Source organism: Arvicanthis niloticus, chromosome 15, assembly GCF_011762505.2.
Source record: "Arvicanthis niloticus isolate mArvNil1 chromosome 15, mArvNil1.pat.X, whole genome shotgun sequence".
In the NCBI taxonomy this organism is placed as follows: Eukaryota; Metazoa; Chordata; class Mammalia; order Rodentia; family Muridae; genus Arvicanthis; species Arvicanthis niloticus.
Window position 1 is genome coordinate 23166214 of NC_047672.1, and position 27694 is coordinate 23193907.

The window sequence follows — 27694 nt, forward strand, 5'->3', positions numbered from 1 at the left end:
CACAATGACAAAGGCTCAATCCAACTTACTCCAATGCAGGCCTTCTCGAGCTCAAGGACTTCTGGGCATGAGCAAAGGAAATGTCCATGCTGGTATTAAAAGTAAACAGTCCTAATGAGCTGGTAGCAACCCCTTAGAAAGGCAAGTGTTTGCAATTCTCCACTTGCAGCAGACTAGAGGAAGATATAATCAAATTGTTAGATGAAAGATCATCATTAATTTTAATGTAAACAGTATGCATTTTCTCACTAATTTCAAAGCAATTATAAAATAGTTGTTAGGATTCATACTCATCTACTTTCTGGGCTCATAAATAATAAAAAGTGAAAAAGGAATGTAACACTGGATAGCCTTATCTCACCAGAACTAACATTTATATATTGGGTAAATAAACAAGTTAGGAACAAGAACATTCTAACAACATAATTGTAATTACTATTATTCAAATAATTATTTCTTCTAATGTATACTAATAACTGTTAAAGCATTTACTCTGTAATAAGTAAATAATTTATTTAGATTTATATATTTTACTGATAAAAAGCACATAAGAATGCCAAGCATAAAAATAAACAGATAAAAAAAATTCCTTTGCTGAAGATAGGGAACCTGAAGAGGCCACTTCCTATAGCCAGGCAAGAACCCCAGTGGAGGCATCAAGACACCCACAAAACTTTCAACCCAAAATTTATGTGGTCTACACAGGGGATGGAGCAGAGACTGAGGAAACGGCCAACCAACCCAACTTGAGACCCATCCATGGGTAAGCAGCTATCCCTAGCACTATTAATGACATGCTGTTATGCTTGCAGACAGGAGCATGTTGTCTGAGCTGACCCAAACAGATGCAGACACCTCCAGTCAAACAGTAGATGGAGCTTGTGGAATCTTATAGAAGAATAGGAGGAAGGATTGTGGGCCCTGAAGGGTAAGAAGACCAATAAGAGTCAACTAACCTGGACCCTTGGGGCTCTCAGAGACTGAACCACCAACCAAAGGACATACACAGGCTGGACCTAGGCCTCCCTGCACATATGTAACACATGTGCAGCTTAGTCTTCATGTGGGTCCAAAACAACAGGGCTATCCCTGCCAAGCCCGGCATGGCCCTAGTAGGGACAGAGTGAAATGGTTCCTGCCCCTGGGACAAGGCCCTGGTATGAGCCTCCACAAGTGTCGATGGCTTCTGTGGGTGTAAGCTTGCTTGTGTAATAATGTACATATTTTCTGGACCCACTAGCAATGGAGGATTGAGTCTTTTCTTTCCAAGGAATGTCCTCCCTGTTAACATTAATGACTCCATGATAATTAGAAATAGCACAAGTCCAGGAGTTGAGGCTGTGGCTATGTCTCAGCAAAATGGTAAACACTGGGACCTTCAGGACAGTCTTTTAGGATGTGGAAAGAACTCTAAAAACATGTGTTCAAAATATATAGACTTTCTTAACTATGTAAAATATAAGGATACAGTATGAATTATGAGGGGCTTCATGAATCTAAAGGAACAGAGGTAGCTACATTATGGGCCAGCTTGTCAGAAAGATACAAAGACAGGCAGATACAAATGCAGGCAGATTCCTGAGTTCAAGGTTAGCCTGGGACACAGCAAGTCCAGGCCCAGTTGTGGTGGAAAGTTAATTTCAGGGTAGGGTCCGACCCAATTAGCTTATCATTTATGCTTAACAAAGGCAGACAAATCTCTGAATTCTTTTGCAATGTTGAGGAAAAAATGTCTTCTAAGAATCAAAGGGCTGGGATCATGGGATGCTGATTCATAATCAAAAGGAAAACCTCGAGAAAATGACTGGATTCATATGAAATATAAAAGACTGGACCCGTGTTTTGCAGGATATAGCTATCCAGAGAATTTTTTAGGATAAAAACTGCTTGGAGACATTCACACACAAGCACACACACACACACACACACACACACACAAAAGCAAGCAGGACACGGACAGAGAGATCTCTTAGAATGGCAGGCAAGCAGAATATAGACAAATCTCCAAAGAGAAAGTAGAACATAGAAGCAGACTGGAAAAGCTGCATCAACAGAACCTTACAGGTCGTCAGCTTGGATCCACGATTGACTTCACATCATTCTTTTCACCACTTCCACAAACCCCTTCTCTCAGAACCCTCTCCTTGTCAAGCCTGGTCCTTGGCATATCCCAAAAGCCATTGCCTGTATGTGGGATATGCTCTTCTAGCTGGGCTGACTTGTCTGGCATCAGGGGGAAAAGGAAGTACCTAGCCTCACAGAGGCTTGTCGTGTGTGTGTGTGTGTGTGTGTGTGTGTGTGTGTGTGTGTGTGTGTGTGCGCGCGCCCTAGGACCTCCACCTGCTCAGAAGAGAAAGGGAGGGGTTTGGGGAAAGGGTTGTTGGGGGGAGGTCACTGGGAAGGGGGACAGTGAGCAGGATGTAAAGTTAATAAGTAAAAAATAAAATTAAACAAACCAGCCAGGCCTCTGCAGCTCTCAGACCACATCAGAAGTTTCATTGTGAAGTGGAAGGCAGTTAATGCAGAATGTTACAATTGGCCAACTACAGAGTAAGTAGGTATCTGTGGACTGCTGGCCACGAGTGAGACATCCACATCCCACTTATCACTCTCTTCATGCCAGGCTGCCAGTGCCGTGATGGAAGAAGGGTCAGCTGGCAGCAGCTGTGGCTGCCTGCACAAGACCAAGATAGTCAACAGTGCAGCCTGGAGGAGGGAGGAGCTCTCAGCTCCTTCCTCTGACTGAGGAGCTATGGGCTGTAGATGGCTTAAGGCCGTGGCCCTTGGTAGGTTGAACAACCTCTACTGGATGGTCTGACATGCACAAATATATAGACAGCACCAATGTATTCTTTGGGTTGTCAAGAAAAGATGACATAATATTAGGAGGGGTGAGGTGGATATGAGAGGAGTTGGAGAAGACTGGAGGGGTGAATATGATCAAAATATGTATAAAATGGTCAAAGAATCAATAAAAATGTTATATTAAAAAAGAAAAACAATCCCTTTGCTTACAGTAGTATAGAAATATACCCAAGGGAGAAAAAAAAGTAATTTAAAAATTTAAAACACTAGTTTACTAGTTAATTTTCATAAATAAGAGGTACATTTGAATTACATTGGATATGTTTAAAAGAAGGATGAAACAGTTTTTTTATTTTTAAACAATATTTATACAACACTAGTAAGTACATTGACAAGTGTTTAACTTCCCATGGAAACAATAGATGTCAACACAAATATGTGATTTTTAAAAATATATATATATAATACATTTAAGTTTATGAAGTAGATTTAAAACACTTTCTTCAGGTATGGTTGATTAACCTGGGGAAGCAGTCTTTTAAAGGAAGAATCCTGGCATCCTGCCAGGTTGAGTTACGAAGTTTGGGGGTGGGTCCCAGGTCAGTTAGTTTTAACATGCACCTCAGTTGTACACGTGCAAACTAACAATGAGGAAGCACTAGTTTGTTTTAAAATGGCGTTTTACAATATGTTTGCCATGGCTGAAGAGGGAACAACCTCACATTTGCTTTCCAGATGAGACCAACCAACCAAAGCAGAACTCACAAAGGAGCAGCACCCATGAGAGAGCCCAGAAAGAGGAGGAGGCACCCGGAGACAGCAGCTGCTTCCCGGGATACCCCAGGACGGTCAGAGAACTGAAACAGGAGCTTAGTCTACAGAGTCTACTCTTCACTGGGGGCAATCACAAAACTCCAGGCCTTTCCAACTCAGTGAGTACAACAAAGTCCTTGAGCCCACCTGAAGCAACTACTGTGTAGGAGGATCAACTACCTCAACATAAGGGAAGCAGGGGTTAACAGACTACTGACCACAAGTTGGGTGACAGGAAGTAAACAGGAGGGGTCGGGGATACTTGCCATGAAAATTCCCTTGGGATCCTGTGACACTCGGGACAGAAGCACACACATCCTCTTATGGTCCCACTGGTAGCTTGCAGCACAGCCTGGGAATGCCCGCAATGCTGCCACTCACTGGGATGTGCTCTGCAGCATCTGCTCCCTCTTCCTTGGGTCACAGAAGAACTGCAGTTTTCTGGGCAGTAGTTTGACCTCCACAGGCATGGCTTCATACTCCTCGCTGTCAATGCTGAAGGAGCCCTCAGTTCCCTAGAGAGAGGAGAGTTCTGAGCACAACTGTGACCTCACTGGACAAGGAAGCCTCTCTGCAGAGGACTCAGCCTAACAAAAATCTCCCAGTGCTGACTGGTTCTGGAAACATCTCAACTCTCTAGTCCATGGAGAGGGATTTTTTTTTTTTCTTTTTAAAATGTCTATCTCAAGAAACACTTTGGAGCTTGAATAAGATTAAAATTTTAAAGCACTTATCAAAGGGCAAGAGCCCTTCCATATTATAGATGCATGACATTGTCAAAGAACATTATCAGGATATCCATTATGGAAGAAATAGATTGATGTTAGGGCAGAGATTATAATTCTCCTTAGCAAAACCATCTACTCCTGAAAGGTGCATTTTTGTCCATTGATTCATTTTCACTATTCCCCAAGACTTGATGGTCTTCAGACTTGGATGTGCCAACACTAGTATCATTAGGCCTTGTCTATGGAGTCTTGCCATAACCCATTTAATTCTGCATTTGCTCCATGAAATTATGGTGGCCACATATGTCAAAACCTTCCATTTGCCTAGTTTCAATGCAGTACAGCAGCAGTATGGCCTGAATAAATCTGTCCTGGGGCAGCAGCAACCAAATTACTTTCAATTCATGTATCTCCAAATTTTTATTCCTATTTACAAAAGTTGTTAGTCTAATTATGGTACTCTATAGCATACTTTACAGGAAAAATAACTCACTACTCACCAGATAGAAAATTCTTCAGATAATAAAAATCTTTTGCATTACTGGCATGAAGAAGCAAAGGTTAGGGGGCCTAATCATCACTTTGAGGGAGAACCTTGGCCTAGACACACAAAGGCCTCAGAGGCCTGCTCCAAATCAGTAATGCAGAAGCTTTTGTCTTTCTGGTCTTCTTTAACTCAGACCTGCTAATGAGTTCATCAAACAGAAGGTACCTAAATGGCAGTCTGTTAGTATGGAAGGAGGAAGAAAATGGAGGAACAGACAAATCAACCCAAAGCAGCTTGTGGTTCATCTTACCTCAGGAAGAACCAGAGTGCAGTGGCTGGCTTGGAGACACTCTGTGCCGGCCGCACGCAGACCAGGGTCTCTCACCTTCTTACTTCTATTAGTATAAGGAAAAGCAAGGTTGGAATCTGATGGCAACTGCAATAGACTTCAGAAAAGCCCAGCGATGAGGGCAAGAAAGGGAGATTATGGAGACCAGGGCTCAGTGAAAAGTCTCCCTGTGATTCTAACCAGTGTTGTGATACAGTCTAGAAGACTGACTGACTTGCTGTAGAGAACTGCATAAAGCTGACATGAAGTTTCTCTCAATTTTCTTTACTTTTAAATGGTTCTACATCTATCTAGTTATTAAACTGTTTATCTCAAATTTTAAAATTAGGATGTAATTCAGTCCTTTGAGAAAAGCATCAAATTTCTGTTTCTTGGTCCTTGTGATCCTTTATTAAGGACAAAGTAATTTATTCTATGTTAGGGTGGATAATTCTTTTATCCTTGTAAACCCTCCTAGCTCTTTTCTGACACTCTCCATAGGTAACAGCCCGCTTAGCGCACTTACCTTTGCTAAACTGCCTTGGAGTAAAGCAGTCAGACAAACAGATGAGACCTCAACACACATCTGGCTAGTTATGGTAAATACAAAAAGAGGGGAAAGGATAGAGGGAGGAGTTTAAGGCCAGCCTGAGCTACTTGGGGAGTTAAAGGCAAGCTTGGGCTATATAAAAGACCCTGTCTCAAAAAAAAAATTATCTTTTGTTATTTGGAAATAGCAATTTTTTTTCATTTATGAATTTGTCATCAGAGTTTCAAAAGCAGCTTCATCATGTTTCATTGAGATATTTAGTGGACACTTGAATTACACAAATTTAGTTCTCCTAAGGATCAAAAGGAAACTTGCTTATAAGAATGCTGAACATAATACCATTTTACTTATTTAATACAATGGGGTTTTTGTTTGGTTGCCAGTTTTATAAAGGAGATGTGAATATGGCTACTCCCACTAGTTAGACTCACTCAGGATACTGTGCGATTTATGCACATTGTAGAAGGGACATGCTTTTTCCTTCTTCCTTTTACTATACAGTGAGAGTAATCAAAGGCTGCAGAAGGGACCATTCAGTATTTGAAGAATTTGTATGAAAGGCGAGAACAACACAGATTAATGAAAAGCATGCTGCTGCCTACTCTGGAATAGATAATGATGCAGCCATGGAGACAGCTGTTGCAGCAGCACAATCCCTAAATGGGCACGAGAGGGAGCCCAAGGACAAAGCAAAGAAGGCTGAGCAGATTACTGGTTGGCATGGGAACACACAGCTCCTTAGATATTTTGAGGATGTCTGGAGAGTTTACAGAATCCTCAGCCAATGAAGTTCCAGCCAAGGCAGGAGTTAACGAATCAGGCGGGACTTGGAAGAGTCTACTGTATTAGGAAAGGGGAAGCCTGGGAAATGTCCAGGTAGATAGATACTCAGTGTCCTTTCAAGTTTGTCCTGGATGTTCTGGGAATAGGAAGACAAGGTGAATGGCATGCACAGTAAAAGTCACTGGGAAGTGCTGCTCAATGTCAAAAGCCTCCTTGGGACTGACAGTAGTCCTGAGGTAGGACACATGATGATAGCCTTCCATTTTACAGATGGGAAAGGACTCAGACAAGTCAATGACCTTAGAGTTCCAGAGCCAGTGAGGAGGCAATCAAGCTCTCTGACGGAAACTATAGTCCTCAGCATTGCCTGAAACACTGAATTCCTTAATTTCAATTGAAAGGGAGACTGTTACATTCTGTTCTTCCCCAAATGAGCAGAGAGGGCCAGAGTACACAGGCACCAGACATGCCAGCTCCATTATAAAAAAAAAAGGCCAGGATTCTCAGACAGACAAGGCCTTTGGCAGGTCTCCATCTTAACAGAACAGCACACTCTAAATAGAAAGGCTTGAGGACACCAGTTACTTGATGAAGCCCCACTTCCCACAGACCAGGCACTTACCCTATGATTATGAAATCTCCTTTGCTGACATTGTCAGGCTCAATGCAAATGTTCATAAAGTCCTCTTTGCTCTAGAAAGATAAAGAATATGAATCTTAAGGCTTGAAAATTGGGCTAATGAAGCTGTTGCCCACAGGTGTCTGCGTTTTCTAAAATGTTCTAAATGCAACCGGAGCAGAAAACAGCGACCTATTTACTCCCCAATAATGGTTGCAAAACTTAATGGTTCTATCCATACAAAGCTCTGAAAGACTGATGTACAAGGAAGTGCTATGCAAAGACTCATGATTCCTGTGCCCCTCCTCGGTTTTCTACTAGTCATTAGCAAGCTTCACAAGCCTAGCATTTGTGAAGCAATCCCAGCACTTGTGTATGGCCTTCTTGAGAGCTCACAGGCACAGGAGAACATGCACACGCTCTGTGAGCCACTGCCTGAGTGTCAAAGGTACCCTAAAGCACATCTGTATCTCTCAACTAGGAATTACAAAACACAATATTCTGACATAATGACTGCTCAAAATTTACATTTCACGTTTCATTCAACTGCCTACCAAATGTCAGCCACGTTTTATCAACCCTCAGAATATTTGGGTTAACACAGAAGGAAGTTTGCCCACAAAGAACTTACATGAATGTAGCAGAAAATAGGTATACTAGAAGTATGTGACTATATTACAAAATGTCATAAACAGACAAGGAGTCTGAGACTGCACTGGAAGTAGACAATTTTTAAAAAGGATTTATTTCCTTTACTTTATGTGTAGTATGTTTTGCCTGCATGTATGTCCATTCAGTACATGCATCTATGGAGGTCAGAAGACAGTGCTAGGAACTGAACCTGAATCCTCTGAAGACCTGGGTCCTCTGAAGAGTACAAAGTGCTCTTATGCTGTGGAGCCAGCTCTGCAGCCCCAATGACAAAACTTTAAAGAGAGGCCAAGTGAGACAGTGACCTGATCAAAAGAAGCCCAGAAAGTCAGAAGGGAAGGAACACACTTTACCAGGGAAGCAGTTTTCACGTTTTAGCAGGTATCCCTGGAGGGTTGATTAACACTAGGATTCTGTTTGTATTTGTTGGTTAAAAGTTAATTTTAAAAACATACTCAAACTCTGCTCCCATTCTCAGAGTTAGCTCAGTAGGATGGTTGTAAAGCTCAAGAATGTTTATTTCAAACCATTTCCTGGTAATAAGATGTTGCCAGTCTAAAGACCATACTTTAAAAAACACTATTCTAGGGACAAGCCATCCGTACAAAGAGAACTGCCTGGCCAAGGCCTTCAGGTGGAGTTGTCCCAGGAATGTACAGACTGAGTGGCAGGGGCAAGGAAAATGGATGACTATGGAGGAAAGAGAGCATCTGTACGGGTAGGGCTCTGAAGACCACTTTAAGGAGGGTGTCTTTTAGGTTCAGTGAAATGGAGAGACAGTGGAAGGCTCTAAGGATGGAAATGTTCTGCCTTGTTTGTAATTGGGTCACTGCCTGCTGTGCTAAGAACTGAGACAGAGGTCTAACTGCAGGGGCACGTGGTGAGCAAGGACACAACATTAAGGAGAAATGAGAAGGAGCAGTGAAGGCTCAGTGATGCGACATGGCACTGGGAGAGGCAAGGAGGAGGATGGGATCTAACTAGTGACTAGGTCTAATGCACAGGAGATAAAGGGAAGGAAACGGGTATGCTTAAACTTGCAGTGAGCAGCAAAGCCATGCTCCAGTGAGAATGGACATCAGTGTGTGTACTCTGTTAAGAACCAGAGACAGTTACCTCAAGTTCTCTGATGGCCACTAGATGCTGGTTGATATAATATGGTAGGGTGTTTGAATTCCACTAAAGTCCACAGAAACTTGAATTCTGTGTGATTAAAATAACATCCTAGCTTGAAGGCAGGTGGCCAGCTGGGCCTAAGGTTGTCCTCTGCTGACATTTTCTTCAGCTTTGTTTAAAGGCACAAATTGGTTACCTAGAAATGGCGACTCTGTGGATTAGCCTTCAGATTTTGGTAGAGAAAATATAAGCCCGGAATCACATTTTGTTCCATATGGAGGAAATGCCTCTTTAAAGATCAATGCCCCAGGCCTGACAACAATTCTCACCTTTACCTTGTGGCAGCACACTTTTGGTCCTGTGATGTGACTGAATCTCCCAGGACTGAGCCTGTTTCTTGGGAGTTCTTTAACTCAGGTGGTTTCTCATATACATACATCGGTGAAGATACAGACAAAGCCACATAGATCTTTGTGGATCTTGTGAATTCCTGGCTCACTCCTCAAGGCAGCTTTTTTTTTTTACTTTGCTCTGCAATTCCTGCAATTCTCATTGCCTAGATGTCCCTGAATTCTCAAAGATGCCTTCCCAGAAGAGACCATGGACTCCTGTAAGCATATCTCCACGATGTGGCCTCGAAAGCAGGAGGCTAAGACAGAGATAAGGCTGACCGTATCTGAGTGCCTTTTCTCTGGGATCCCTGTCCTAGGCTACTTCTTTCTTGCCAATAGCTATTTCATAGATTTTGTTCCATGTTTAAGATACAAAGGTAAAGCTATTGCTAGTTCTATATTTCACATTCATTCAAAGACCAGTTCATACTGGCAGATTCAATGAGACCCTTATTGCCTCAATGGATGATGAAAAGATACTTGATAGAATTTAATGTCTAAGATATTTAAAGTTAATAAAACTCTTGGCAAACCTAGCGAAGTTTTCCTTATGAGAAACTTCCTTATCTAATAAAAGGTACACCCCCACCCCAAATATCAAATTTAAGAACAAAGCAATGGCCCCCATTAGCATTACTTCTGGCTGGCATTGTTTGCTGTTGGTAACAGCAAAATCTATAGCAAACCTAAAAGAACCCACAGGCAAACATAATTAATAAGAATTTAATTAGGATGCTGACACAGCATCAAAACTCACACATACACACTCCAATTACACGTCTGTCTCTTCAGTCAGAGAAATGAAGTTTTAAGAGATTGTACTGATAACAGCATCAGAAGTAAGATAACCATGAGTATCTGCAGCAATAGACAAATGACAAGATACTAGAGAGAAAACCATAAAACTCCTTAAGAGATATTGAAGCCCTCAATAAATAAAGGAATACATCACATTGACATGCCATAGGGTCAATACTGTGGAAAGGCTATTTCTCCTCAAGTTGTATGTGTACAATGCAACCTTATAAAACTTTTATGAGGAACCTAATAAACACCCTAAAGAATTTATAGAAAGCATGGGGCTGACAAGATGGCTCAGGAGATGAGTGTTTGCTGCTGGCCCAGAGGAGCTCGGCTCAGTTCCTAGCACCCACATAGGTGGCTCACAATGATTTGTCCATCTCAAGGGGACAGAGTCAATACACTGCTCTGAACAACTGGCTGCTGGAATAAGTAGATAAAATTGGAGCCTTTACGTGTGCCATTTATAAGACTCAATTATAGGTTGGCAGGGTTTTTTTTTTTTTTAAATTTTAAATCACAATGTAAGCAACTATCTCATGAAAATCTTTTAAATCATTTTAAATCACTTAGCAATATATGATGAGCATCTTGCCACATTAATAAATACAAGGATTACATACTACTTTAAATAAAAGCATCAGTATTTATTTACTCAATCTATTTAATATACTTTGCTATTAAAGAATAAACATGCTTATATAAGAGACATTAAATTTCTGACATTCCACAATCCTAAAGCTGTTTTCATACTATGGATATATTATTTTAATGATAAGTAAACATTTCATGCTATTACATGACAGCTACAGTGTCTGAATATTTTACTGTATTTGCTTTTGTAGAGTGGTGAGGACAAAAGAAAACCGACTGTGCTCCACTAGAGATAAGAAGCAGTGTCACACACCTTTGTAATTAGCACAAAGATAAGAGCATTCAGCAGCCTGAACATGGCTCATCTAGAGCTGCAATCACACCCTCACTGTGTTCAATGCATTCGGAGAGATTCAGTCATCAGAGAAAAGAACAATGGCAAAAGAACAAGAGCAAATACTGGAAATACATTGTTACCACAGACTAAGAATAAAGAGAATGTGTAATAGAAAGTTATCTTCTTTTCAACAATCTCTCTGAACAGAGGTCTTTTCAACTTCATCCATTCATGGTGCTTTCATAACTCTGTGTTAAGTAGGGAAGACTGTGGACAGTAAGAACTTACGTGCTGGTGCCCACAAACTAAGCCACTACACCCCTGCCATGGCAAGGGGTGTGCACCACTGAAAATAAAGGGTGTTATAGCTTACAGCCTCATAAAGGATAAGAGATGGTCCAGTTGCCCATGCACGTTACCACTGAGTGCTATCGTGCTGTGTAACACACGGGGTCCAGTAGTTACTGCTCAGATGTTGTTCTTTAACGCCTTTTCTTTACCCTTAGTATAACATGCAGTTAACGGTCTTACACAGATACGTCGTGTGAATCTGAGAATAACATAACTAAATGAAGTAAGATTCTTAGGACAATGACTCCCATGCAATAAACTGAGCTATTTTTCCTAAAATGTTTCCCTTTGTGCATTTTCTATTTTTAGCCTTTGGCCCCTTGTTTATTAGTATTGTCTCTGTTCACTCCTTATTGATTAACTTGAGTCTGTGATAAGGAAAGCTAATAATTACTGGTGCACCACATCCTAATATCCTCCCCAACAGTCATTCTGAAGTTTATCTTTTTAAACAAGTAGATGAATGCATCAATATAAAATTTGCCTTAGGTGTCATGCTTAGAAAAACTTCTTTGTACTTTCCAAGTTTATACTGATAATCATTTAAATTTTATTTAATACTTATTAAGTAATAAGTACTAACTTTTATTATTTTGAATTTAGTTCATTAATTCAACTAGAATTATTTCAGAAGGTAAAAGGCGGCTGTGTCTGCAAATATTTTACAGGAGACACAAGGAGATACTATTTACTTGTATAAATAGAAAACAAGTCAATACTTCTCTGGACATTAGGTGAGATTAACCTTCCTACTACACTGCAGCTCCACCTCCCAGTTCTCTGCCTGGTCAGGATAACATTGTAGAGACTACTCAGGTTTTCATAAAAGCGGCATATATTATAGCAATTAGCTCACAGTGAGAAAAATTTATACTGACACTGTTGTTAACATACGCAATTAAAGTATTCTCCTTTTCCAGGTTCAGTATGCTTTTTCTAAAAATGGCCAAAGAGCAACCATCTAGGGCTTGGGGGCCACATGGTCTCTGTCATAATTACTCTGCCCCTCCACTGCAGTGCAAGGGTGGCCACAGAAGAAATGCCCATAAAGGAATACATCTGTGTTACAATATTGCTTTATATTCAAATTCTGGAATGTGACTTTCACATGTTTCATGTTCCATAAAATACCATTCTTTTGACTTTCCATCATTTAAAATTAGAAAATCAATTCTTTGCTTGTAGGCAACATAACCATTGGATAGTCGGGTGTGTTTTATTTGACTTCTTATGTTTTCTGGTTATTTAATACACTGTCCACAGCAGTACTAGCCAATAGAATTTTTTAAACTGCTGGAAATTTTCATCTCTATGCTTAATATGATAGCTATAAATACATATGTCTGCCAAGCACTTGACATATGGCTACCATGACTGAGAAACTGCATTTTAAACTTTATTTTAATCCCACATAATATAAATTTAAATAGCCACATATGCCTAATAGCTTTGGACAGTGCATGTCTACAGACTGTATCCAAATTAAATCGTATCTGTAAGGCCACACGTAGCACACAGGCCTGTAAGTCCACTATTTAGGAGGCTGAAGCAGGAAGATCACAGTTTGAGGCTATCCTGTACTATATAGCAAGATCCTATCTCAACAAGACCTCCACATGTGTATAACTATAGATCTGTGTGTTTCTCCTGGGGAATCTGAGGCTATGTATTTAATATAGTCACAAAATAATGTATATTTACTCAAGTGAAAGTTCAACTTCTTTCTAGCATTTTACTTTTAAAGCTTCTGTCTGAGTCCTCCAGGCCACCCAAGCATGATCAAAATGCGTGTTCAGAGATCCTTGAGCTCCTGTGTCCTGATGCACTCAGCTACCACTTCCCAGTGCAATTGTCTCTCAAAGGCACACTACACCTCCCTTTCCATGACCCTTTCATCTCTATGCCCACAGAGTAAAGCAGAACAATACGAGTACAAGAAAAGCACTTGTCACTGTTTCCCCCAGACACCAAATTCATTTTTTTTTTAAATGAATTCACTTACCATCAGGTCAAGTTGGGTGTTTCGGGTTGTGATGGATAGTTCAATGGTGGACAGTTGTACATCTTTCCAGACCTCAGGGCTCACCTCTCGGGACAAGGCTATGGGAATCCATCAGACATGGGTCAGTGTTTATACTGATATTTCATTCTCTGTCCCCAGCACCACCACCACCCACCCCCAAGAGGAGGGGGGAGAGAGGGAGGGGGAGAAAGAGAGAAAAGGGGGAAGAGAAAGAGAGAGAGAGAGAGAGAGAGAGAGAGAGAGAGAGAGAGAGAGACCATTGAGTTTCTGGTAGTCAGTTTCCCCAGCCCTTTGTCCAACTCTATACTTTACTTCACCTTCAGGGATAAACACCAGGTTCTCTATGCCTAAAGCATCCTTGCTGAAAGCAGCCCAATAGCACAGATGACAGAGTACAAGGAACTGCAGTGCCTAGTCACAGGACATTGACGCCTGCCCTGACAGCACCCAGGTGTCTGAATTCAACAGTGCTGGAATGGCTCTTCCAGCACCAGGTAATTATCTAGTACTGATTCTGAGGTTTTGCTCCAGGTCACCTCTAAGCTGAACAAGGCTTGTAACGCAGTCACCACGTTGCTCACCATCCTGTGGCTGTGCCCAGAATGAGGCAAGCCTGCGTAATATTCTCCTGTACAGAGAAGGCCGGGGAGGAGTCTCTTCAGGCTCAATGGGAGGTCTCTCTGTAGGTCCCGTGTAGGAGATGGAGGCCTGATGAGTCTGAGGCCACTCCTGATAGTGAAGAAGAAAACAGCTTTCATCATGTACACATAATTCCTAACTCAAGGGCTTTGCTCTGCAAAGGTCAGAATTCTAATAATTTAATTGTCCCTTCAATGAGCAGAGTTCTCCCCACTTGGGAATATTAAGGCTTCAAACGTTGCCTTAAAAACCATGAACACAGTGACTGTCCCCTAACATAACGACAGAGAGAAAAAAACTGAACGGACACCTACTGTTCACAGTTACTTGTCCAGACAACAGAAGTCAGTATGAATGAGCAGAGTGGTCCCAGGATAAACATACCTTCAACTTTATCAGTGGCACACACACATAATGAAGTGAGTTGCATCAAACACCTACTTCACTGCTGGTGTCAGACTCCACATGGAGGACAGGATGCAAATCTAGTTTAAGGCCTCTTCACTGCTTCAGAGTCCATCATCCTCACGTTAGATACTTTTATGATACATTTTTATCTATTTATTATTATCATCATCATCATTACTATTACTATTAGTGTGTGTGTGTATATGTGTGTGTTTGTGAGGAAGAAGGAAGGACGGATTCCTAAATCAGGGCTTACCACTTACTGGGGGTGGGGGAATCATACTGCTGAGTGTAGACAGAAGCCAGTCAGAGAAGCCTGTCAGCGGCAGCGCAGACCCTCAGGCTCTGGCACAGATTCTCTCGACTCTTAGGGTTACATATTTTGTGCCATCATTACCATCTGTCCTCCTGCTTCATTTTCAGAAGCAAAGCTTCATACTGTTTTCAAAGCATATCAGGTCCACCAGGGAGAAAGTCCTAAATCTCTCCAATGTCACTTTCATCTCCACCTGACTGCTACTTCTCTCCTGTCTCAGTGACAAAGGAAGCCCTTCCCCTGTGCAAGAACCTTGGATCCCACTCTTCTGTGTATGCGTTTAGCCAACTCAGTCATCTTTTCTGTCTCCCTTCTCTTCACTTCCTATTCCCCTCTCTCCTGCCTTGGGGTATATAAAAACCACTGCTCTATTGGCCTTGCGGTTTCACTCAGATTGACCTCCTGTGTCTTCTCTTACATTCTACCCTGACTGTCTGCATTTCTTTCTTTTTTTCTTTATCTTGTAATTCTTTTTGCTTTGTTCTGTTTTGTTTTTCAAGATGGGCTTTCTCTGTGTAGCCCCAGCTGTCCTGGAACGCACTCTGTAGACCAGGTTGTCTTCAAACTCAGAAATGTGCCTGCCCCTGCCTCTTGAATGCTGGGATTAAAGGTGTGCCCCACCACCACTTCCTATTAACTGTCTCCATTTCTTCACCTACTGTTTATTTCTTAGCTTCCTTTGTTATAATCTAACCCTTATACTTTGGAACTTGACAAACCTTTGGCAGCTCCCAAGCTCAAAGACAGTTCTCTTTTTGTATTGACAAACCTTTGGCAGCTCTCAAGATCAGAAGACAGTCTTCAGTTTTTATTTAGACTCTTTTTATTGCTTCCTAAAACTTGTACTTCTCTCTCTCTCTCTCTCTCTCTCTCTCTCTCTCTCTCTCTCTCTCTCTCTCTCTCTCTCTCTCTCTCTCAATTCCTCTTTGCTTGGCTGCTATGTTAGTACTCTCTTTTGGCTTTTCTTTTAGTACAGTCATTTTTTTTTCTAGTTTTCTAAATGTTTACAGTCCTTTGTGATTTTCCTGGCCATTTATTCTTAATGGCACCTTTACAAACTTTCACTTTTAATAGCAGCCACATCCTTACAAGATGGAAACACATTTCTTCATCCTAGGGTCTCTTTCTGAGTTCCAGATAGAGCCACAACTGTATATATACATATTTGTACCAAAGATAGGCTACACTCACCACACACCAAACTGAAACTTCATCTTCCTCCACAAACTTGGTCTTACTATCAACAAAATTAACAAAAAAACAAAGTTAAACCACTCTAGTCCCTCAGACTAGAAATCTGCCAATCTAATATTCTTTAAGCTTCTGAAAATTTTACTCCAGTAGCACTTTGAGCCATCCGCCATTAACAACCATATCTATGCCTCAGCACTTACTCTTTCCCTATCACTGGGTGACTGTCAATTGGATACCTGCTGTCTTTGCCTATAGCTGCACATGTCCAACTCCTTGTGCATGTTGAGGTCAGTTTTCCCACACTGCAGATTTATATACACAGATACTTGCCTTAGCCAGCCCTGCCCTTCTGAATCCTTTGACACTCATTCTATTGCACCAGCCTGAATTAATGACCATGGTTTATCACAGTGGCTTCACACAGTCCACTTCTCTATCCCAAGTCCCCTTTATCCAGTTCTAAATTTAGCATAAATGCCACCCGCCTCATGAAGGCTCTCTGATCCTCCATCAAGTTTCGAAGGCCCACCTCTGTTCCTGTGGTGCCCGCCCACATTTCTCCCTGCCATCTGCCAGGCCACTGACCCAGTGCACTTTTCCCTGGCATATGATTACATCCTGGCCAGAAGGCCTGTGCAGCTTGTGCTGCATATGCCAAGCACAGAGCAATAAGCACTTGATAACACTGGATGGAGAGTGTTGATGGGCTCTAGAAGGCCACCATTTAAACAGACAGCTACTGCTGCTTCCCAGGGTGCTGTTACTTAACCAGCGAAATTATTCTCTTTAACAGTAACACTTTTTAACAATCAGTTTAAACTTAGGAGTAGCATTACCTAAGGACCTAGCTATATGACTCCTGGGCATATACACAGAAGATGCTCCAACATATAACAAGGATACATGCAATACTAAGTTCATAGCAGCCTTATTTATAATAGCCTGAAGCTGGAAGGAACCCAGATGTCCTTCAACAGAGGAATGGATACAGAAAATGTGGTACATTTACAAAATGGAGTACTACTCAGCTACTAAAAACAATGAATTCATGAAATTCTTAGGCAAATGGATGCAACTAGAAAATATCATCCTGAGTGAGGTAACCCAATCACAAAAGAACACACATGATATGCACTCACTGATAAGTGTATATTAGCCCAAAAGCTCGCAATACCCAAGATACAACTCACAGACCACATGAAGCTCATGAAGAAGGAAGACCAATATGTGGGTGCTTTGGTCCTTCTTAGAAGTAACAAAACACTCATTGGAGCAAATATGGGGACAAAGTGTGGGACAAAAACTGAAGCAGGGGCCATTCAGAGACTGCTCCACCTGGGTATCCATCCCATGTGCAGTCACCAAAGGCAGACACTGATGTGGATGCCAGGAAGTGCATGCTGACAAGAGATATAGCTGATCAGCTGATACAGCTGTCTTCTTAGAGGTCTGCCAGAGCCTGACATATACAGAGGTGGATGCTCACAGCTAACCATTGAAGTGATCACAGGGTTCCCAATGGAGGAGTTAGAGAGAAGACTGAAGGAGCTAAAGGGGTTTATGTCCCCATAGGGAGAACAACACCACCAACCAACCAGAGCTCCCAGGGTCTAAACCACCAGCCTGGGAGCACATAGGGAGGGAGGGACCCATGGCTCCAGCTGTATATATAGGGGAGAATGGCCTTGTCAGTCATAGGTGGGAGAGGAGGACTCTGGTTCCCTGAAGGCTGGATGCTCCAGTGTGGGGGAATTCGAGGGCGGGGAAGTGTGAATGGTTGGGTGGGTGGAGGAACATCCTCATAGAAGCAAGAGGAGTGGGGATGGGATAGAGGGTTTCTGGGTAGGGGGGAAATGGGGAAAGGGAATAACATCTGAAATGTAAATAAATATTCAATAAAAATTAATTAAAAAAATCTTGCCTTTTCTATTTATTAATTTAAATAGAAAATATAATTTTTAAAATTATGTGTGTTTACTCCAAGTATTTTATGGACTATTACTTTTTTCATTTAATTTTTTTCAATCCAACTGGAATTTCTTAGAGAGAGTTACATTTTTCAAAGGATATATATTATTTTATAATTAGAAAAACATCAAATAACTCTAAATGTTAACATTGGAGTCCAGTTTTTCACAATCAATTTTCAGATTAGCCAACATAAATTGCGACTATACTGCTTTGATCTGCATGAAAGATAAACACAGTATATAATTCATCTATTGAGTGATTTTTCTACTTGGTTTTTCAATAATATGAAATTGTTGAACTTTTTTCCTATGCCCCCTTACTCTCTCATTGTACTCAAACCCAGGGCTTTAAACATGCTAGGCAAGGTGCTTTGTCACTATGCTATACCACAACCTCAGGCCTTATTAATTACTTTCTAATATATTATATAACGAGCACCAACAAGCAGAACTTTGTGATGAGGGAAGTGTTCTATACAGTACTGCCCAATACAGTAAGTACGACACTTATTTAACCAACACAGTTTAAAACCTACTGATAACATATACAAGTCTATATAATTAATTTGTCTATGCTCCACTACAAGTCTTCAGTTCACTGTCAGGTACTACTATAGATATGCATATTAATGCTGTAGGCATTTGCTCACTCTGTTCAGGATTGATCTGGTAAGGGTGGGTGAATGAATAGTACAGGCAAATATCCAAGTAAACAAAGAAACAAATATCGGGGTACTTGACGATAAACAGATAGATATGAGGAGTACCTGTCTATCAAAACAGGAAGGTTTTCTGTAATTATATAAATCAAATGTCTCCCATCTTAGTATCGGAACATGTGATATGGCTCTGTAGCAAAGAATTAATATCTCAACTATAGACATCACAGAGAAACATCAAACTAACACAGGTCAGGTTCTATATTATAAATTGCATTTACCTGAAGAGTGCTGAAAAAGTGGGCTGCTTTGGTTTTTAGTGGACCAAGATACCAGTACCTAAGAAAAAAACAAGAAAAAAAAAAAAAAAAAAAAAAAGATGAAAAGAGCTACCAGTGCGCTAGATAGCACCCACGACAAGTCATCAGGATGGTACCTCTCCTGGCTGCTCTGGGGGCTTAAGGATTGCAGCATAACACAAAAGTAACACACTTTTAACACGAGTGTTAATGGCACATCTAAGAATATGCACTTAGATGGTAGAACGATTCCTGTAGTTAGTAAGATATATATAGCTTAAGCCTCTTTGACCCCTAAGTTTACAAGTCATCCATAGAATAGGGTGAGTATACAGTCAAAGAGCCACAGGAGAGAGCAGTAACACCACACAGAGATAGTGTATTATCAATGCAGCACAGTCTAGATCTATTGTGTCACAAGATACAGGACTGGATCCTGTACCTCATGGCCCCTCTCACACCAAGTGCATGCACATTCATAAGCCAGTATATATTCATATTATTCATGCTATATAGCTTTAATATGGCAAGTGCTAAGTCTCAGAGTGAAAACTTATTGCATATTGCTAAGCACATGAAAACTACCAGAGAGGGAGATGCCTGGTTGCAATTAGAAAGTGACGTGGATGCCACTCTTTAGACTCATCTCTGACAACACCCATGCTGCTTTACTGACCCTGACTGATTCAGGTAGAATGCCTTTAGTTAGCTATTATTACACAGATGGAGAAAGATGCAGAAAGTATAGACATATAGAAGAACACAGTATAAAATTCCTACCTTTGGGCCTATGAGTTGAGAAGATAACAGACCCCAAATAATAGTAAATTATAAGTGACTGCACATGTTGTGATATAAACTGATCACTACTGATAAGAAAAGTCAGAAGGAAAACAACTGCAGCATGAGAGTGTGGCTGTGCTGTGAAATGAACACAGGCTAACAGCACGGGTGGAGCAGAAGTGACTGGGAAATGGACTCTAAACACATCAAAGAGCTAAGAAAATAACTGTAGGCTTGAAGAGGTAGAGCAGCTGGAGAAAGGGCAAGGTTTCAAAAGAAAAACACAACTGTTCATTAGGGAGAATGGCCTAAATTCCCAGAATAAAGAATTTATAGCCAATGTGGAGCTGTTCTAAATTATCACTCACATTGATATTGGGGTGGTACTGATGAGGGTCTTGGATATTTGATATTTATGATATTTTTAAAGCTCTTTTTGGTTTCTCCTTTTCTCAGTTAGCCAAGTAGAAACATCCTGACTCAAGTGGTCTATTTCTAAAGTTTAAGCAGTTCCTTGTACTTTTTCCAGTAATAAATGTTGATAGAATGCTTACAGTCTTCCTATGGCCAGCAAGGGAATGTTTGTTTGTTTGTTTGTTTCTTTTTTTGTTGTTGTTTTGTTTTGTTTTTTTGAGACAGGGTTTCTCTGTGTAGTCCTGGCTGTCCTGGAACTCATTCTGTAGACTAGGCTGACCTCGAACTCAGAAATCCACCTGCTTCTGCCTCCCAAGTGCTGAGATTAAAGGCATGTGCCACCACTGCCTGGCAAGGGAATGGTTCTTATTTCACTCCAAAAGTGACTCAGTGGTCAGTCCTAGTCAAGGTATTATGTCACCACCCACAGACTTTGAAGTCATTGATCAGAAGCCAGCTAAACCATGGAACAGGTAGATGAGCTAGCCTAAGACAGCTGACCAGCACTAGTGCTCAACTGTTGACCAGAACACTTGGGAAGACAGTTTGTTCTGAGCAGACTTTCTCTGAGAAAGCTAAGCAGTTGTTCACTGTGAGCTGTGGGAATCTGATCAAACAGAAGGCAATCTCTGGAATCAACATAACCAAGGCACACTTGCAAATGACGGTGGTGTGTAGTAAGGTCCAGCAGTACTCCTCGCCTGGTATTCCACTGTCAGGAATTTCATAACCAGATAACTAAGTGAAATGTGCAAGAAATTCCCGGGAAGAAAGTTTAGCAGTCTGGCCCATGAATACAAGAGAGGGTTCTTGATGAGAGAGCAGTACATGAGAATAATCATAACACAGATAACCTCTACTAAAACTGTAAGCCCTGGGCTGTAGGCAAAAGAGGACACTTCCACCAAAAAAGAGATGAACTTTGCCTGGTGTCTGCTTCAGTCCTGCCTCAGAAGCTAGACCACACACCTCTCCACACCTCTTTTCAGAGCCAGAAGTTTTATCCTACGAAAGTCTCTAAAACTAAGCCTATGCCCATGAAAGCCAGTGGTGGCCCACTAATCACTCCTCCTGAGCCTGTTCTTCTAGTCAGCAAAGTCAGACAACCATCTTTCTCTTGTAAGAGAGAGCAGCCCTTGGTCTCTCCACCTATGAGCATTCTCAAATACCTCACACACAGCCTCTGACCACCGAGGACCGTAAGGGCTCCCAGAGGCTGAGGCCCAGGCAGCACCTTGGAATCTAGCTAAGCATGCTGCTGTGTGATAAGCAATGCCAATTTCCTCTTCTGTAGTCTGAACCTAAGCTAAACTTGTCTGAAAATAGAGACATTCCCTTCTCTTAATGGAACTTTCCCTATCCTTTCTGACCATAGAACCCAAACTTTTACCTGGCTGTTCCTATTTCATTATTAATACCTAATTCAACTTCCAGGCCTGGAAGATTTACTCCCAGAACACTGCGTTTTAAAACCTCAACATCAAGAATGGAATAAAACTGTTAAAGACTCATCACATAGAAACACAGTAATCCTTTACTTGCTAACTTTGACGCCAGCATCTCTGAAGGATCCCCACCGGAGGCCAGTCATTGCATATACAGGTTGTTCTTTTTCACCCTGAAAGTTAAATATAATTGATTTAGTTTTGTGAACACAGTAAATTCATAAGTACCTAGAAAATGTTGCTGGTCTAATCTCATAAAACCAAACATTTTATATGTAAGTTCAAATGTTAAAGCAATTAGCCCTATGGATACATGGTAGGAGTGCTTAAATGATCCATACTTTAAAGCTGATGTGATCTTATGTATCAGTTCTCATGAATCAAGGGAACATATTAGCTGTAATTCTGAGTAGCAAACTTCCAACAACTGAAAACTGATAAATACAAGGCACCCCCACATTCTAAGAAGTAGTTGTCCTACACACAACTCCATAGTTTGCTGAAGGACCAACTTGGATTCTCCCACATCATCACTTCTTCACCACAGCTAACATAAGCCAAAATTAAGATCTGGGGGTAGGGGAGAGGTCTTAGAGACAGCATACTGTATCTTGTGCTCACGGGGTCATGGGCTCCTGCAACGCCAGCATCGGCATCACTTTCATTTCACTGTGCCAAACCAAGCAAGGGGTCTGTGAGAAACACACACATTCCTACAAGAATTATTCAGGAAGCAGACTCGGGCCTGTCACTCCTTACTATGTACCTGCTCATGCAGGAGATTGGCTTTTCTACTCCCCAGATTCATATAAGCAACAGGAAAAATGAACTAGAAGGAGGGAGGGAGGGTGGGAGGAAAAGGGAGGGGGAGTAAGAGTCAGTGAGAGAGAGAAAGAGAGAGCACATGAGAGAGAGAGAGAGAGAGAGAGAGAGAGAGAGAGAGAGAGAGAGAGAGAGAGAGAGAGAAGAGTAAGCAAAGACGTGCTGCTGAGAGAACCAGCTGACTGGTATCACAAGGATATGTTTGTCTCTAGGTAGCAAGCAGAAAGAACTTCATCTGACAGTTGTGGGCTAGGGCATTCAAATATGAAGAGACTATGGAGAGTACTTAGCCTGAGAACTAAAGTATGAATTCAAAGAAATGGAGCTAAAATAGATTTCCAACCTCAAAAAGCACATACAAAAATGTATACAAAAAGAAATTCACATATGAAACCATAAGAGACCTAACACTGTACCATCAGCAACCAACAGGGAGATACAACACTACCAGTTAAGCCACCTCTATTCCCGCCTAAGCCATAGGCTTTTAAACTGACAGGCGAGGCATCCATGCAATGCACAAGATGATCTCTCTACGAGGGCTTTTAACAGAGAAGTGATGTGTCCCAACTTTTGATCACACTCTGGCTGTTGAAAACAAACCACAGGGAGGCAAGGCTGTAAGGCAAGGTCATAGAAGGCTCTGAAGTAAGGTGAAGGTGACCAGGGTGGGAACAAGAGAGTGAAGGAGAGATGCTGACCTCTTAAAATGCTTTGAAGATGGTGCCAACCTTGCCTATCTATGTTCTTTAAAAAAAAAAAAATAGGTTATATAAAGAAACACATCTTGACTTCCTTATCAAACTGAACATTCAAAATGAGATGTAAGCACACACTGAACAGTGAATGAGTTAAATACTATTCTAGTTCATGATTTATTGTACTTTTGAATAATCTCCAGTTTATGTAACATGGAGCTCACAGAAGTAAAGATTGGCATTAAGCACTGTCTATGATGTTGATGGTTAAGCTTTGTTGACAGAGATTTTCTCCACATTCTGAAAGCAATTTTCAGAAATAAGGAGAAGGAAAAAAAATCATTTAAATTAAACTGGTTCCTCAGAAACTAGGGTAGAATCTACTGTTCTACATTTTCTAAGAATTGATTAAATTTTTTGCTCCCTGGGCTGTGTCATTAATACACAGAGATTGTGAAAAATCTGACATCTATTTACAAAATCAGTACATGAGAGAAGGAAGTTGAGACAAGAGACATTTAACAAGCATAGTAACATTTTCCAGTCACATTCAATTTATTCTGCAATATATTACTTCTACCATATATATAAAATAAATACTAAATCACTGAGTTATTAAAAGTATCTCTTCATTCACCATCTTTGGTAATAATCATATTTTACAATAATGTCTTTATAGATAAAAATCTCTGCTTAATCATAGTCCTTATGTTTTGTGAAAACAACTTGTAGCTGATTACATGCTAAAAGATCAATTGCAATTTAGACTATGATTAATGAGACCATGATGGAAAGTATAGACATCATTGCATGAAGAAAAGAAAAAGGAAACTTGGCTGTAAAGTTGTCAGTTCACCAATTATAAAGACATAGCATATAGGCTAAGTGTCCCTTGCCTGAAAGGCATAAGGATGAAAATGTTCCCAATTTTCGGGTTTCTCAAATTTTGGAATATTTGAAACAACTACTGATTGAGCGTTCCTACCCCCACATCAACAGTGCAGAATCTGAAATTCTCTCAAGTTTCCAATTTAGGAACATTTAGCATTTCGATGTTTGGATTAGGGCTACTCAACCAGTGTAACAGCGAATTTCAGGGTTAAATAGGGATTATGACACAGTATAGATCCATAAAACTTACAGAATCACAAACCAAGTGAACACTGAATGTTCATACAGAATGGAGCAGGCACCTCTTAGGTCAGATGCGAGCGAACACACAGCGTTCACCACTACAGGGTGATTCAGCTCTACAGCGATGTCTTTTGAGCCATTTGCTTTTTATTTTCTTAATTAGATGAAAAAAGAATACTTGTTTAACTCCTGTCAAAAAAAAAGTATATCTTTTTTCCTCGTATTTTAAAGAAATGTTGACAAAAACTTAGAAATTGTTAAGGAATTATTTCTCTTTCATCCTGTTTTTTATTTTGAAAAACAATGTAAGGCCAAACTCTAAATAGTACAATGTACACTACTTATGCCTCTCACCTGAAGTCACCATTGCCAAAGTCTTCCCTTGTAGTCTTATCTCACGCTTGTATTTTTATCTATGTGTGTTTATTTGTGTGCTTGTCTGTGTGCCACCTACATGCAGTGTCCATATTGGCCAGAAGAGGGCATCAGATTCCCTGGAACTGTAGTTTTCAGCAAGTTCTGAGCTGTTGTTGCACGTAGGTACTGAGAACCAAACCTGGTTCCTCTAAAAGAACAGCCAGTGCTCTTCTGCAGTTCCTGTGTGTGTTTTGTAGTGTCTTTAGATTTGCAGCTGTAGACATCAGAACTTTTCACAGCAATTATATCCCCAGAGCAAGGACTTGCATGGGAGTCACTCTCAAGGAATCAAAGGTTGAAAGGTAATATTGTATGTGAAATTCAGGCCATGTACAAGTATCTTTATTTGTTCTAATAATATCCATGATTATAATTGGTTTTCATTCTTCAAATTCAGTATCCTTTACTAGATGTTTATTTTTTCATCTTGAACAGACCACTTACTTTTTTGGATTTTTTAACACTGACATTTCAAAGGAAGACAGTCTAAAATGTTTAGAATGACCCATATTTTGGCTTTTTCTGATTACTATCAAGTGATTAGATTGAAATTAGCTGACATTTGGGGCAGGTGACTATATAGTGACATGGCAGTGTTCTCAGAACTATAAAGTGACATGGCAGTGTTCTCAGAACTATATAGTGACATGGCAGTGTTCTCAGAACTATATAGTGACATGGCAGTGTCCTCAGAACTATATAGTGAAATGGCAGTGTTCTCAGAACTATATAGTGACATGGCAGTGTTCTCAGAACTATATAGTGACATGGCAGTGTTCTCAGAACTATATAGTGACATAGCAGTGTTCTCAGGATTATATAGTGACATGGCAGCATTTTCAGAACTATATAGTGATATGGCAGTGTCCTCAGAACTATATAGTGACATGGCAGTGTTCTCAGAACTATATAGTGACATGGCAGTGTTCTCAGAACTATATAGTGACATGGCAGTGTTCTCAGAACTATATAGTGACATGGCAGTGTTCTCAGAACTATATAGTGACATGGCAGTGTTCTCAGAACTATATAGTGACATAGCAGTGTTCTCAGGATTATATAGTGACATGGCAGCATTTTCAGAACTATATAGTGATATGGCAGTGTCCTCAGAACTATATAGTGACATGGCAGTGTTCTCAGAACTATATAGTGAAATGGCAGTGTTCTCAGAACTATATAGTGACATGGCAGTGTTCTCAGAACTATATAGTGACATGGCAGTGTTCTCAGAACTATATAGTGACATGGCAGTGTTCTCAGAACTATATAGTGATATGGCAGTGTCCTCAGAACTATATAGTGACATGGCAGTGTCCTCAGAACTATATAGTGATATGGCAGTGTCCTCAGAACTATATAGTGATATGGCAGTGTCCTCAGAACTATATAGTGATATGGCAGTGTCCTCAGTACTATATTATTTTTTGAGAGCTCTCTTACTTCATACTTACTCTCCCTTTATTTTAGGTTGTTGGTAGTGGTCGTGTTTCTTTTTTTAAGATGGCAGTAATTAAAAACCAAAATCTGCGTGCCAAGTATGCTCACTGTGAGGTGTAATTGCTTCTGTGCCCTTTAATTGGCACAGCCAACAAGCATATTTCTAAAACAAATTATCCTCTACAAATAAGAAAATGTTACACAGCTCAACAGAAAAATGGAGAGTTACGAAATGCAGGAAGCTACAGAAAACATTGTTCCCGATGTGAGAACAGAGAGATAATCTACAGAATCCTAACTATTCATAAACACATCTGAGAGCTAAGGTTAAAGACAACAGCTGCTCCAGCAGGATGTAAGAAGAAGCTCATGTGTTGTAGACTATGGAAGAGAGATGCAGCCAGCAACTAAACAGCTACAGAAATCAGTTACTGCTGAAATATGTTATGGGTCTTTTTTCCTTTTTAAAAGCCAGGTTTCTGTTATGGGGGTCTATCAACCAGCTTTTGTTTTATTGCCCTGAGTATTACAGGACATTGCTAGTCTGAAAAAAGCTTGCAAGTACTGGAAGAATGAGTCAGGCTTTAAGCAGAAACAAGAGGGTAGTGGGCTTGATTACTGCTGGCATAACAGCTTTAATTACATTAATTGCTAGCAAGACTGCTTCTGCAATGGCTTTCACACAAGAAGTTAAGACAGCTACTTTTGTTAATCATTTTGCCAAAAATGTTACTAATGTGTTGAATATATAAGAGGAGTTAAATAGGTGTTTCGAACAATGGGTTGATCCTATTCAAATTATTGGAAGGAGGTTCAGAGTTTAAGAGTAAGGAGCATCTTGAGTGTCATGCCAAATACCAATGATTTATGTTACTTCTAAAATTTACAATTATAGTCATTATAATTAGGAAAAAGTTTAAAGACACTGGCAGGGTGTTTGGCATAATTCTAACACCTCTCTGGATGTTTTAACATTACATAGTGAGCTTATGAATTAAAAGAATGCTGCTCTGCTGAGCTTTGATGCTGCAGATACTGCTGATAAATTATCCATGACCTGAGGTCAGTATTTCCATTTTGGTCAAGCTTCAAGTATGACATATTTAGCTTGATCATGCTAGCCCTTTTTGTCCTGGGAATACTTTTATTTCTGTCCATTGTGTTACAGCTTGTCTTTAACAACATCAACATGATAGCAGCCAAAGTACATGGCTTGAATCTAAAAATGGACCCCCAGAGTTATTAAATTAACAGGCTGGCAAACTAAGGATGGATAAAATTCTGCATAGAGCTTTACCAACCTAATACATAAGTTCATTGCTTTTGATAATGCATATTCCATGATGGGTAAGAAAGGCACTCTTGTCAAAATGACCTAAGATAGGCTTAGTCTTATTTATGAAATAAAAAAGGGGGAGACGTGGAGTGCTTTTGGGGCTGCTTTGCAGCAATCTGACATTGGTCAAGGACAAGGAAGTGGGCTTCAGGCAGGAATCTGACATTAGGCTAGAACAAAGAAGTAATTTCAGGCAGGAATCTAAATATTAGGCTAGAACAAAGAAGTAATTTCAGCAGGAATCTAAATCTTAGGCTAGAACAAAGAAGTAGGCTTCAGACATGAAAATGACTTTGGGCTAAGACAGGGAAGTTGGCTCAGATATTTTGGTCATCCTGATAA

At 40.5% G+C, this 27694-nt stretch overlaps 2 protein-coding genes across 3 annotated transcripts in view; one reads left to right on the forward strand and one right to left on the reverse strand.

The window, feature by feature from the left end:
* The window catches only part of Dennd11 (DENN domain containing 11), a 45953-nt gene extending 42081 nt beyond the window's left edge, over nt 1-3872 (forward strand). Inside the window, exon 10 of the mRNA XM_076913494.1 lies at nt 3541-3872. Within this exon, the coding sequence (XP_076769609.1) occupies nt 3541-3544 (4 nt within the window). The 3' untranslated portion in view covers nt 3545-3872. The remainder of the gene's footprint in view (nt 1-3540) is intronic.
* Agk (acylglycerol kinase) overlaps nt 3125-27694 on the reverse strand; it is a 73161-nt gene continuing 48591 nt past the window's right edge. For both annotated transcript variants that reach the window (XM_076913495.1, XM_034519737.2), the window contains 7 exons: nt 21599-21678; nt 18846-18903; nt 13960-14107; nt 13358-13455; nt 7117-7187; nt 5144-5228; nt 3125-4133 (listed from right to left, as the gene is read on the reverse strand). In XM_076913495.1, the coding sequence (XP_076769610.1) occupies nt 3996-4133; nt 5144-5228; nt 7117-7187; nt 13358-13455; nt 13960-14107; nt 18846-18903; nt 21599-21678 (678 nt within the window). In that variant the 3' untranslated portion in view covers nt 3125-3995. The remainder of the gene's footprint in view (nt 4134-5143; nt 5229-7116; nt 7188-13357; nt 13456-13959; nt 14108-18845; nt 18904-21598; nt 21679-27694) is intronic.